The 15047-nt window shown below is 27.7% G+C and overlaps 2 protein-coding genes across 2 annotated transcripts; both read left to right on the forward strand.

The window, feature by feature from the left end:
• Window positions 1-2672: 2672 nt before the first annotated feature.
• LOC132944860 (uncharacterized) lies at window positions 2673-9411 on the forward strand. Its single transcript, XM_061014383.1, has 7 exons — window positions 2673-3113; window positions 6284-6501; window positions 6674-7135; window positions 7200-7393; window positions 8083-8248; window positions 8689-8782; window positions 8858-9411. Exons 2-7 carry the CDS (start codon window positions 6303-6305, stop codon window positions 8940-8942), a joined length of 1200 nt encoding a protein of 399 aa, XP_060870366.1. The 5' UTR covers window positions 2673-3113; window positions 6284-6302; the 3' UTR covers window positions 8943-9411.
• On the forward strand, window positions 3141-6263 carry LOC132944859 (uncharacterized). The gene has a single exon (XM_061014382.1). It carries the CDS (start codon window positions 3775-3777, stop codon window positions 5929-5931), a length of 2157 nt encoding a protein of 718 aa, XP_060870365.1. The 5' UTR covers window positions 3141-3774; the 3' UTR covers window positions 5932-6263.
• Window positions 9412-15047: the final 5636 nt, after the last annotated feature.

Consider the following 15047-nt stretch of genomic DNA (forward strand, 5'->3'; position numbering starts at 1 on the left):
TCTTCCCAAAATGTTTATTTGAATACCGCTGTATATGATCATATCCAATACACTAACTATTCAACCAATCTTTAACTAATTACAATCTCATTTTAATAAATTCTCATCTTTAAGAAATCCATGTAAAATGTTGAGAAAAAATGACTATAATGAATACTTATTTAATATTCAAAACTCAATAAAATATAATCCAAAATAATTCTGGAAATTATTTAATGATAAAAAATCTAATAATAATATTCCTAACATAATGAAGTATCAAGATGGAGAATTCGAAGGAGGACTATCTATAGTAAAATATCTTTGAAAAATATTTTTCTAGTATTTACACTAAGTCATTACCCCAACCAAATCTAAAATCTGTATATAATAATTATACATTAAATTATATTTGTAATATAGACATATCCCTCATGGATATATTCAATGAACTTAACAATATTAATTTAAAATTATATGCTGGTCCAGATAGCCTCTCCCCAAAATTTTTATTTGAACGCTCTTTATATTATCATATCCGATACACTAGGTAACTATTCAACCAATCTTTAACGGTGTCTTCCCTAGCTTCTGGAAAACAGTTTTCATTTCACCAATATATTTAAAAAAGTGATCAATCATCTGTAACAAACTATCGACCAATATCTAAGATATCAATTACCTATTCCAAAAATATTCACAAAAATTATTAATTCAAAATTATTTCCAATGTCTCAAAATAATCTTATTAATGAACAACGCGGCTTTCGATCGAGTCAATTTACTGTTACTAACTTAGCTATTTTTCAACCAAAACACCTTAGACTCATTCTTGAAAAAATCACAAACAGATGCAATTTACACCGATTTTAATAAATCATTTGATCGAATTGATCATCAATTATTAACTCTAAAATTAAATAAAATGTATAATATTTATGACTTAGATAGGTAATTTTTGCAGTTGGTGCTTACAAAACGGTATGGAATTAAATCTAAGTAAATGTTCTGTAATAACTTTTTCGAAAAATAAAATTCTCTTACATATAATTATAATTTATTAGCACATTCACTTAAACGTACATCACTCATTAACGATTTAGGCATTTGTTTTGATACAAAATTAAAATTCAACGATCATATTAATAAAATAAAAAATAAAGCAGCTTCCAGGTTAGGTTTCCTTAAACGATGTTGCTCTGATTTTTATAACCCATTTGCTTTGAAAAATATATATTACTCTTTAGTTATACATCTCAATTGGAATATTCTGTACTAATTTGGTCCCCAAACACTATAACCTCTATTCAAACTTTTGAATCTATTCAAAATTCTTTTTTTACGATTTCTTTCTTTTTAATGTAGAGTAGATAGACTCCCTCATTTTGGTTGTAATAGGATTTTAGGATTTTTTAATATAACTTCTCTCAAAAATCGTAGAAATTATCTTATCTTAAATTTTCTATTTAAATTACTTAATAATGAAATAGATGTGGTCCTTTACTAGAAAATCTTAATTTTAAAATTAATATTGCTAAAACTAGAAACAATCATTTATTTTTCTTAAAGCACATAAAAACCAATTATATTCTAGATTCTCCTACTAACATACTCATGTAACATAAATGATATTAAAAACATGAATAATTTAGTTTAATTGTATTATATATTAGCAATTAAGAGTACCTACTGTGAACTAGTATTATTATATTATTTTAATTCTTGTCTTTATTTTACTTTATTCTTATATTCTATATTTTTTTTATTTTTTATTTTTATTTTATCTACTTTTGCTCGTTACATACACTTATTATATAAATCACTTATTCACTTTGAAACACCTCATTATACAATACATAATATATTCATACCTAATTAATAATTATTACTTATACTCTTAAATGTATCAAAATACTTTATATGACTGTCAAATTTATACACATATTGTAAATGGAGTTTTGCTTCGTATATTAATAATAAATAAATAAATAAATATCGAATTTCAATGAACAAATTGTTCCTTAACACAGATATAAAAAGTTGCATTGTATTATATCCGTGGATTCATCAAATTGATGTACCTGGTATAATATCTATCGTTTATATTCTATGACAAATCTCAAAATCGTTGCTGCCCTATGAACAATAATATGTTTTTTAAATGTTTTTTTTTAATTACAATGTTGTGAATGTAATGATTTTAACAAAAACATTTTGAATATATTTTTAAAACATTTTTTTTTTACATTAAAAAAAAAAATATGAAAAAAACCTTTTTAATTTTTTTTAAAAACATTTTTCATATGTATTTTCTATGTGCTTATAATTATATATATATTAATGTACATGATTGTAATTATCTTTAAAAAAACATATTAAAGATGTTTTTAAAACATTTTTTTAAATTAAAAAAAATATGAAAATTATATTTTTTTATTTTTTTAAAAACATTTTTTATATGTATTTTCCGTGTGTTATTTATAATTACATATATATAAATAATGTATATAATAATAATAATAATAATTATGTATATAATGTATATTATGTATATAATAATTATAATGATGTAATATTATGATCTACACTATTGATAAAATTACACCTAATAAAATATTATGGGTTTTCTTAACGGTGTCGTGATATTAATATCCGCAGACCTAGTACTGATGATAAGCGCCTAAAGCGCGGACCAAGCGCTGTGATTGGCCCTAGCGCGTAACAGAGTAACAGACATTGTCATCTATCGATAGACGCTGTCGATCGACGCCACAGCGTTGTTTATAATTTATATGATGTAACTGATGTAAGTTTTATAATTAATGTGCGTCGTTGTTGTTTTTGTTCCACCGCCATTTGCGACATACGGATATTCTTATTTCTTTTATACGGTGTGTATAATCGGTTGGTGCGTTCGCCGTTTCGGTATACTTATTGTAACTCGTAAGTTTTGGTTTTACAAACAATCGGTCCGTGGTCGTGTGTATTGTGCTGAAACGCGTGTGCCAACGTCTTACCTCATCAGAACAGCGACATTCCGTTGTGCGTGCAGTGGTGTCGATACTCAATTATTGAACAAGTACCTAGTCGGAACTTGGACAGCGAATGCGAGGGCTTCGACTGCTTCGAGACAGGTCAGTCATAATTAAAGTCATTTAACAAGTGTTTGTTAACACATGCCTCGTGCAGTCGTGCCTACCCCGTGTCTTTGCACAGTCCTGTCAAACTAAAGGCTTAACTTTAGTATTCATCTGCCGTAAAAATGTGCCTACAACTATGTATAATATAGCATAATATATACTTAAGTACCTACATACATACTAACAATTATAACTTACGTGTCTTTTCATATTATATGTATGCAAGCTGGGCAAGTTACTAATTTCTTTCAAATAACTAGTTAAAGTTTAACAAAAAAGAAATAAATTTAGAATTTAAGTTAGTTTTTGAAATTTTCCAAACTTCTATCTATTATAGTTAGTTTAGTTAAAACAGTAGACAACTTAAATTAGAGTAGGTAGATGTACCTAAAGAGTTAGTTTTTTTATTTATAGTTTAAAAATCCGTTGGTTCAAATGTAATGTAAACCTATAACATTAAATTAAAAATTTGGTGATTTAATATATTGTAGTTTAGGTAATTGATAATTTTATCAAATAGTTTGAGTAGGTACTTAATAAATAATGACTTTAATTTTTTAAAAACAAATTAGGTAGTATAATATAATTTATTTTTAGCAAAACAAACAATTTAGGTTCTGATTTAGGTTATTAGAATACATATAACATAAAAGAAATGCCAAGGAAACGGGAACATTTTAAGAACCTCTCCAAAAGAAGTCAACGTAGGCGCATAAATGAAGATTGTCATAAATTCAATGAGGCACCAGAAAGTCATGATGAGTCTGAAGAACCAATGACAAATCTTTTAAATAATGCAAAATGTTCTAATCGAGGTTCTAATTCATTTAATGTTTCCTCAATTGATTTTGAAGCTTTACCTTCTGAGGAATGCAAAAAATCTTCTGATGAAATTTTAAGTGATGAGGTTGAGTTCATTTTGAGTAATATAACTTCTGATTCAGAGTGTTCTTCGGCTGAAAGCACATTTTCTGATGTTCCATTAATAATAGATGCAAATTCTGAACAACCACAAGAATCTCCTTATGTCTTACAAAAGTTTCTTCAAAGATGGTCTATTCAACATAATGTAACTCATAATTGTCTATCTGATTTACTACGGGGATTGAAAGATACAGTTCCTGGTTTAACCTCTGCTTTACCAAGTGATGCTAGGACATTATTGAAAACTTCCAAGACTAAATTTTGTTCAAAAATTGTTTCTCCTGGAAAATATATTCACATAGGACTTGAGAAACAACTTCAAAGAATTATTTCTGGTCCTTTTCAAGATTCAATTCATAGTTTCAAACTAATAATTAATATAGATGGTATTCCAATTTTTAAAAGTTCAAACATACAAGTCATACCAATTTTATTTGGGATATTATCAGATATAAATGAACTACAAAATAAAGTGTTTCCAATTGGTTTATACTGTGGTAAAGGTAAACCTCATGATATGGATTCTTACCTAGAAGAATTTGTTAATGAAGTGAATAATTTATCAGAGAAAGGTATTTTACATCAAAGTGGAAAAACAATACCAGTGAAAGTTGTTGCTTTCTGTTGTGATGCTCCTGCAAAGGCAGACATTCTTGGTATAAAGTCTTTTAGTGGGTATAACTCGTGTACAAGATGTGTTGTTAAAGGTGAAACGAGTAACAACCGTAGAATATTTACAGATCTTGATTGTGTACTAAGAACAAATGAAGATTTTCATAATTGGTCAGATACAGAATTTCGTAAAACTAAAACGTTACTTACAAAAATCCGAGGACTGCATTTTAACAACTCATTTGTTTTAGATATAATGCACCTTGTTTATTTAGGAGTAACTCGAACTATGATTTTAACATGGAGTACAGGAAATATTCCTCACAAATTGTCTAGTAAACTATGTCTTAGATTATCATCATTATTAGTTGAATATCGTTCATGTGTACCTATTGAGATTAATAGGAAACCAAGAGAGCTGAAACTTATACTTCGTTGGAAAGCTACTGAATTTAGAACATTTTTGCTATATTTAGGACCGGTTGTCTTAAAATCTGTTCTAACTAGTAAAAAATATGAGAACTTTCTAACTCTTCATTTTGCAGTGACTATTTTATTGTCACCTAAAATGTGTAAAGATAGTGAGATGCGCAATTATGCAAGATCGTTACTACAGCGTTTTGTTGAAGACTTTATTCTTCTGTATAGTAAAGACTTTATCACTCATAATTTTCACGGTTTAATTCATTTAGTTGATGACTCTGATTATTATTCAGGAATAACATCAAATTTTACTTTAGAAACAATATCTGCATTTCAGTTTGAAAATTATTTGCAAAAAATTAAATCAATGGTGCGAGGATATAATAAACCAGCTGAACAAATCTGTAATCGATTAGGTGAATGTTTTTTATTAGAAAGCTATTTTGAAACTCCTCAACAATCATCATTGCCAAAAATATCACATATTCACTGTGATGGTCCTCTTCTATCAGATTGTTGTGGACCACAATACAAGATTCATATGTTTCACCACTTTCAATTAAGAATAACAAAACCTGATAATTGCTGTGGGTCAAAGAATGGTGATATTATAATGGTGCACAACTTTGCTTATTCAAAATCACTAAAAACTGAAGTTGTCATTGGTAAAAAATTTGTATCACAAGAAGATTACTATTCAGTGCCGTGTAATAGCTCATCACTTGGAATTTATGTCGTTCAACATTTTTCCACCTTAAAAATGTGGCCAGTTTCAGAAATTTGCTTAAAATATATATATTTTCCATACAAAAATCAGTCATATATTGTCTTACCTTTAATTCATCTATGTTAAATACCTATTGTAAATGTAAAGATTATTTATTAGGATAAGTTATTTTTTGTACTTTTAATATTAGGTTATAATATAAGAGTTAGATTTATGAACAATAAGATGAAGAATATTATTCCTAAAACATGTAAAATATTTGTTCATTTAATTTAAAACTTTAATGCTGAATGATGTAAATTTAATGATTATGTATTTAGTTACCTAAGTATTTTGAATTTTAAGTATAAGGTTGTTTATGTTTATTTATGAATTATTTAAGGGAGAGAATAAAATAGAAAATATATATGTCTATAGGTATGGTATATGTGTAGGTACAAAACAATATATTTTTTTAAACTTATTTTTTCCAACTTAGTTTCAGATAATACGTAACAATGTGGTCATTAATCAAAATTATTGATACGGATGAGGTAACATACTATGATGTAGTACCAAATAAGTGGATAGTGAATGATAAACACTGCTTATACCCCGTTGCTCGAGTAAGCACTATAAAAAAGTTGGCAAAAGAAAACACAGATTGCAAAGATGATTGGGAAGTTTTCAATATGGTCATTATTGAACAAGATATTAGTAAGTTTAATTTTAATAATTAATTTAGTAAGAAATTTGTTTTGTTATTAATCAATTTACTTTGTTCTTATAACTACAATATTCAATTAATTACAAAATAAGCATTGAAGCTGGCTACTTTTTATAGTGAGATTTTTAAAATACTTATGTCAAAATTGATTTATTTTTATAGGTGATTATGAGAGAGGATATAAAATGATGATAAAAGCAAATAAAAAACAAAGTGAGTCTAATTTAGATTCTGAGTTTGAAATTAGAGGTAAAGGTTGCCGAAAAAAAACAACTTCTTCAAAGCAACTTTTTGGAATAAGTAGTAGCGATGAGGATATTGCTGTAGATAATAATGATCCACATCCTTCGACCAGTTCTATTGAAAACTTAGGACTACAAGCCAGATTACCAGTAAACATTGAACGTCAGTTTCCTACTCCTCCACCTGTATTGTTGAAATCTGCTACAAAGAGAACATTTAATTCAATATCAACTTTGTCACCTTCTACATCAAGCTCTAGAGCTGTTATGAGTACTCTAGTTGAAGGTGATAAGTCTTCTAAACCTGTATGTCCTTTAATTGGTACACGTTACAGTAAAAACGAACACCGATGCTCTTCATCAGACCTGTGTTTCATTTCTGGTGAGTTAAAAATCTTAAATTATTTTTTTTAAAGTTCTTAATTTTAATTGCACCATTATTGCAGCCGATTTAATGAAACTAAGGAATACTGTTTCTTATATTAAACATCATCTCATTGATAATAAGGATACAACTGATGATAAAAAAACTGTAGTAGTATCTAATTATGAAATGGACAATATATTTCCAATAAAAAGTGAAGATGGTCTTAAGATGTTAGAAAACAAACTTGAAGATATTGAATATTTTCATAAACTGGTAATTATGAAGTGTTAAAGTAGATAGCTAGTTTACTACTTTATATTATTTTCTATTCATAATATGTATTAGTTAAATTATATAATACATTTTGTTTTAATATTTTAGTGCATATATTCTTTTAAATTAATAAGCCAAGGTTAGTGTAATATTATTAGAAACCAATTTCTAAGTTGAAACAATATATATATTGTATAAGTATAAATAAAATAATACCTAAATAAAAATTTTCTCTTAAATAATATAATTTCATTATACCTATATTAAAGGGCATCACCACACTAAATATATATTTTAATATATATTAAATTTTAAATCAATAGCTCGTCTTAAGCACATAGATATACTTCGGCTTATGAAAAACAAAATTCTGAAATACTGTGTTGTAAGTTATTAAAACCATTGTGTAAATCAAAATACATAAACATGTAACACATTGGCGGCTACTCACCCGTCGGTTCTATATATAGCGCCACGCGGCATTTATCGACTCATTATCTTGATAAATAATCATTTTTTTCAACTTTGGATTTTTACTAAAACGTTTTCAATAATTTTGGCTACAATAATACACCAACAGACTCAAAATTAAAAAAAGTTAGTGGTGTGATATTCTTTAATAAAAATATATTTTTTGTATTTTAAAATATGTTAGACCATGCATTAATAATGTACAATTAACTTAATAGGTGTCCACAATTGCATTTACAATTGGTGGGATAAAGAGTTTATCCAAAATGACAACATCAACAATGAGGATAATGTTTTCAGATGAATTTATTGCAGATTATAGTTGGAAGGGGCAAAAAAAAAAAAAAAGTCTTGAAGCAAGTCCAATTCACAAAGTCATAATAAGTAGGCAATATTCATATCAATTATTTTTTATTATTTACAATTTTAATATTTATGAACAAGTTTCGCATCCTTGAATTACAAACAATATTGTTAATTCTCTAAGGTTAGTTCTTATAAGAATACAATATCCAGTTAAAGTTGGCAGACTCTTATAACCGCCAGAATTCTGCCTGTAATAAAATCTATTATCAGTCAGTTAGTATTAACTGAAACTTTACTGGACATTGCGTAGGAACGACTCTAACAGTAATAAACAGTAATTTTGAATAGAGTTATTAATGTTATCATATAACTTGTAGTATTTCTAACACTTTTATATTATAATATTCAAAATTGTAGAGAAGCTTGTTTCCAAATTAAATGTTTATTGCTCGTATTTTGTAGGTATTAGGTACATAATTTTATAGTATATATAATATTGTTTTATATTTTATTATTAGGTGCAATACAACACAAATTTCCTACCACTACAAAAGCTAGTATTATAGAATTTATAAGCCCATGGATGGCTCAGAGCGTAACCAGAATTAAAAGGCATACCTACATTTTCAGTTATTTTACATTATTATAAGATTTATTTTTTAATATGATTGTATTTATTAATTATAGAAATGCCATTAAAGTATCTTCTTTGACTACTTCAGCAATAATAGATGATGATGATCCTGCCACATGTTCTGACCAGCCTATCTGACTTATAACCAGTTATTTGTTACATCTAAGTGTGGTTATTGTTTTTATTTTATTATACTTATAAGTTGTTATTTTCTTTTATAAATAAGTATTAATTCCAAGTGTGGTTATTGTTTTTATTTTATTATACTTATAAGTTATTATTTTCTTTTATAAATAAGTATTAATTTCAAGTGTGGTTATTGTTTTTATTTTATTATACTTATAAGTGTTATTTTCTTTTAAAAATAAGTATTCAAGTATAGCTATAATTATATACATTAATATATACACACTAAATATACATATCTTATTAGGTGTATATATTATTATTTTATTTTGTATTCATTTTATACATATTATTACCTATGCCTAACTATCAAGGTTCTTTATTATTTTATTTAAAATTAATTTTTTTTTTTATGATATTGAATTATAAATTAATACATGTTTTTTTTTTAATAAACAAATTCTTGCAATTCTATAACGGCCTATGTGTGTATATGAAAAATTAACATAATGTACCTATAACAATTATTTTAAATGTTCTTTTTAGCTGAAAACACTGCATTTTTAACATTTATGCATATGTTTAAAAAAAACATTTAGGAAGCTTTTACAAAATATATAAAAAATCTTTTTTGTTTATTTAAAAACAGCAAAAAAATAATTTAAATAGATTTTAAAGACTATCAAAAAATATTTTTAATAAATTTTAAAAATGTTAATTTAATATATTTTTTTTAATGAAAAAGTGGCCATCAAAACATTGCTGCATGTGTTTTAAAAACTTTTTTTTATTCTTTTTTTTATATTTTTAAAAACATTTTTTAAATATTTTATTGCTCATAGGGTGACGACACAGTCGATTAAAAATTATAAAATTTCAATAAGCAAAAAACTAACTGCGTTCCGTATAGTTTTATTTTTCATAAATCACAATAAATCTGTGTTCCGGAGCATTTCCTCATCGGCGTCACAGTTCACACACGTCACGAATTCCGCCGAAAGAGTCGATAATTAAAGTAAGTTAGTTTTCATATTCTTTTGGGGCTTAAATTTACTTAAATTTTTCTAAAATACATGATAAAAAATAAATCATATTTCGCTATAAAAAAAATAATAATAAGTAAAATATTTTAAATTTTCATGGATTCGTGGTGTCCTCTAAGAATGATCCTCAAGGAATATTCCTCTATGGAATTTAAGGCGTCGTCAGGGAATGATCCTCAAGGAAGTTGTGGAGTCCTCTAGGAATGATTCTCATGGAATTTGAGGAGTCTCTAAGGATATCCTCAAGGAATAATCCTCTTGGAATTTGAGGAGTTAAAAAGAATAATAGTCTAGAAATTTGAAAAGTCCTCTAGGAATAATTGCCTAGGAATTTGTGGATTCCTCTAAGAATGATCCTCAAGGAGTAATCCTCAAGGAATATTCCTCTATGGAATTTGAGGAGTCATCAAGGAATAATTGTCTAGGAATTTGACAAGTCCTCTAGGAATGATCCTCAAGGAAGTTGTGGAGTTCTCTAGAATGATCCTCATGGAATTTGAGGAGTCTCTAGGGATGTCTTCAAGGAGTGTCCTCAAGGAATGATCCTCTTGGAATTTGAGGAGTTATAAAGGAATAATTGTCTAGAAATTTGAAGACATCTAGGAATAATCCTCAATGAAATTTGAGGAGTCCTCAAGGAGTGATCCTCTATGGAATTTAAGGAGTCGTCAGGGAATGATCCTCTATGGAATTTGAGGAGTCCTGTAAGAATGATCCTCTATGAAATTTGAGGTATACTCTGAGAATTTAAGGAGTACTGTGGAATTCAAGGAGATGGAAATGAATTTAAGAAAATGAATCATCTTGGAATTTTGGGAGTCCTCTGGAAATGATCCTCAAGGAAGTTGTGGAGTTCTCTAGGAATGATCCTCATGGAATTTGAGGAGTCTCTAGGGATGTCTTCAAGGAGTGTCCTCAAGGAATGATCCTAATCACATTTAAAATGTTATAATTATTTTATAGTTAAAAATTTATAAAATGTTCAACTTTTATAGCTAAGGATTGAAAATTGAAAACAAGGCTCCACGTAAATAGGTTATTTATAAATTACTTTATTCACAATAATATCATCAAATATACTTGGTAATATATAGGCTGACTGACCGTTTTCGCTCAGAATCGTTTTTTTTATACAATGATATTATATCATTGAATTCAAATTTAACACCATCCATTACAGTGACCCACTTGCCACCTACTGTACAACAGAGCGACATCGACTTGTCCACCTTTGAATGTTTATATTAGCATTTTCTATACACCAGACAATTTAGAAAATATTTTGACTCTTTTTGAGCTGTTTACGGACATTGTCAGTTTTCAATTTTTTTAGTTTTTTTTTTATAAATATCAATAAAATTTTATTTGTTGGGTAAAAAAGCGTGAAAATGTAAATAAGGCTCCTGATATATCGCTCTAATAGCAGTTGAAAAATATGAAAAATACATAGGCACAATTTTTCTTTATAAGCATTTAAAGTTCAAAACTTGACAAAATACGGAAAAATCACGAAAACTAGCAAATTATTTTGAGTTGAGAATTCATAAAATTTTAGATTCTGAGCGAAGCGATGAATGTATTGATTTTACAATGATGTGTGTTTTTTTTTTTTTGTGTCTGTCATCAGTCATCATTTTTTTGGACAGTAAAAGTGCTTGGATTTTTTTCTAACAATAACTTTTCTGATAGGAAAGCAGTGGCGTAGCCAGGGGGGGGGGCAGAGGGGCCATGGCCCCTCCATCGACCGTGTTTTTTATTATTATTGTTTTTATATCAGTACGTCCATAGTATAAAAAAAGTAGAAATGTTATTCATTATAATATCATCAAATATACTTGGTAATATCATAAGCTGACTGACCGTTTTCGCTCAGAATCGTTTTTCTTATACAATGATATTATATCATTGAATTCAAATTTAACACCATCCATTACAGTAACCCACTTGTAACCTACTGTACAGCAGAGCGACATCCACTTATCCACCTATTTATATATAATATTATATTATAGGCACTCAAATGTATTCATATGTTTATTTTTAGTTTAGTTGTAGGTATTTAGTAAATAATAATAGGTACCTATACGAAATTGTATTTTCGAATAATAATTCATTGTTTTTATTAGTACCTACACCATAATAAGAAACGTAAAATTTTAATTTGGTAGGTACGTCGTATGTAGGTAGTGCATAAATGATGTAGGTACAAATATATTTTTGGTGTTTTAAGGCTGCTGTAAGATCAATTTATGAGAATCCTTGCATTAAATTGTTAGGATTATTTAATATGAGTAATTATTTTATAGAAGGTACTTACATATATGTAAGTCGATCAGAAACAATATTTACACTGAATGTTAATAGAAAAAATCCATTAAAATATCTATTATTTGTATTTATTTGTTAATAATAATTAAGACTTAAATATTAGCAGTAATCTTGTTCCTTTCACAAAATGTTTTTTAATTATTTTTAATTTAATTTATACGTTTGGCATTTATCCCAAAGTGATCTCTGAATAATAATTCAATGATTCAATTTAATAGTTACATTATATGGATTATAAAAACTACTGTTCCAGCTTCTACTACAACATTATTTTATGTTTTTATTTTTTAAATTCAGTCTGCACCTTGTGTCGGTGATTTTACACGTAATATAATACAATTGATACTAGGTAGTGATGAGTAGGTACGGTTTAACGAACTGTCCGTTTATATTAGTGGCTTATTATTTTTTTGTTCACTGAAATCAAAATATACAATATATTATATTTATAATACAATAGTATTTGCTGAAATTATTAGAATTGTTAAGCGTCGCCGACGAATTTCGACAATTGACGATTGCCATAGATATTATAAAATATATTATTTACTATGATAAATCCATAAAACTTATATATTATAGTATTATACTCAGTACCTACCTATACGGTATATTGATAAATCGTATGTTCTTTTACAGAAATCTTTGTCATCTGCAATGCACCTATTCTGGTTTTCTATTTCAATTATAGTTCGCATGCCAAATTTAACTATACAAACTGGTCCGCAAGTTTATAGACATTCTAATACATTCTCCCGGCAGTGCCAATAGACACAGTGTTTGAGAAGTTATATTTTTTTGGTACCTAATTAATTTACAATATGAATTATTATAAGTTACCTATGTAGGTACTTGTCCAAAACTCTACTACCGGGAAACCATTGGTATTGTCGTATATTGTAGACAGTCGTCAAAATAATATTATTTAATATATATGTAATATAGGTGGGAATATTTCAAATTGTAAATTATTGACATAGGTCAGGCCAGCGAAGCAATATGTGCTGAGGCGACGATAATATTTTCTATATAACACCGCTGTACAAGCAGGCTGCGACGTGCGTGTGAAACGCCGATCGTAGTACGGGCTAGGCGATCTGAATTGGCCAAGTGTTTTATTTATGTTTGTTTTAATACAATAAAAGTGTTTCCGACCTGAAAACCCGAGTTAAACATTATTTTAGTCATTTTTATGTTCTTACCTTTTATATGAACAGCGCCGGGATATACGTACTATGTGTCAATGAAGTTTTATTAAACTGAATAGTGCCAAGGTATATGTAATCTTTGAGTCATTTCAACTAGATAGGAACGAACTAAGAATTGACAAGCGCATACCAAATTACCAACGTACCTCAACAAGTTAACAGTGTCATTCTAATTAACTTTAGAGAGTGTCATTACCTAGAGAATACGAGGGTAAGGCGTATAGTTGGTTTACCACGTATTGTCTAATACGGGTGATACCACAGTATTTATAGTATAGCCTTATGAAGTTCACGATTTTCGGTGTTATACGCACCCGTACAACGCTTAAAGTTTACCGAGCTTAAGTATAACAAATTAATTTTTTTTTAATCTAGGTAAATCAACGTTTTAAAATTGATGGTGCAAAAATAATTCTGACACCCACCCATGGTGGATTTACAAAACAAGTCGAGGGATGTTTTTGATTTTAATTGTTCGAGCAAGCGCAGTGTGCGAGTGACTACACCGGATACATTATATGAAAATACCAAAAAGTTCAATTAGCTATAATATAACTTAAAAATAAGACAGACCGCCAAATTCAGACTTCTCTGTCGTTTTCAGTTAAAAACTAATGATTTTCGGCAGTTAATTTTTGAAATATCGTTCATAATTCGTTGTAACTTGTAATTTATATACCTATTTTAAAAATATTATTCGTGGGTAATTGAAACGTCTAAAATGTATTGTTATATACAAATATGATAATAAAGAAATAATAATAACTCAACTTAACCGGCTACGGTATTAATAATATTTAATAATATCAATATAAGTATAGTATACAATATTCTAGGCTGTCAAATCGTCTCCACTTGGAATCGTTTTTCGTATACAATGATATTATATCATTGAATTCAAATGTAACACTATCCATAACAGTCACCCACTTGTACTCTACTGTTCCAAATTCACAGTCATCCAGTCACTTCCAAATTTTATTTTTTTTTAATTGACCTCCCTTCTTATTTAAATTCTGACAAACGAGTTTTGGTTAAGTACCTACCTACATAATAGGTACCTATATAACTTATAATTCATATTTTAATTTAATTAGGTACCAAAGAAATATAACTTCCCAGGCACGCCCGGAAAACCGTTGTCTGTCGAACTTTAGTACATAGTGTACAGTGATGAAAGAACTGTAATATCACGCGTCTCTTAATACATTTATTTTGGTCAATGATATTATTATTAATTTCGTTAATCCATAGACATAAAAACAACATTTTTTAATTGTTTTATATGCCTACGGTAACATCTTATATTATACTATAATTTATTTCTTCTTACTTAATAAGAGTTTCTTATTTCGCATGAACAAAAAACTGCTGCAATATTAGGTATAACAATAAATTACAACAAGTTAGTCATATATTTATAAATCTTAAATTACGATCTAACTATAAATAAGATAAATATAAAACTATGATAGTATAATTAATAAAGATTTTTAATAATTTTCTCTTTAATTCTAAAATTTAAAAATAAAGTTTTC

This window comes from Metopolophium dirhodum, chromosome 5 (assembly GCF_019925205.1).
Source record: "Metopolophium dirhodum isolate CAU chromosome 5, ASM1992520v1, whole genome shotgun sequence".
Taxonomy (NCBI): Eukaryota; Metazoa; Arthropoda; class Insecta; order Hemiptera; family Aphididae; genus Metopolophium; species Metopolophium dirhodum.

Excerpts from the sequence above, each read along its gene's own strand:
- LOC132944859 (XM_061014382.1), top strand. The coding sequence starts at position 3,775 with ATGCCAAGGAAACGGGAACATTTTAAGAACCTCTCCAAAAGAAGTCAA.
- LOC132944860 (XM_061014383.1), top strand. The coding sequence starts at position 6,303 with ATGTGGTCATTAATCAAAATTATTGATACGGATGAGGTAACATACTAT. Across the intron at positions 8,249-8,688 it reads AATTCACAAAGTCATAATAA|GTGCAATACAACACAAATTT; the intron begins GTAGGCAATATT and ends TTTTATTATTAG. Across the intron at positions 8,783-8,857 it reads AGCGTAACCAGAATTAAAAG|AAATGCCATTAAAGTATCTT; the intron begins GCATACCTACAT and ends TATTAATTATAG.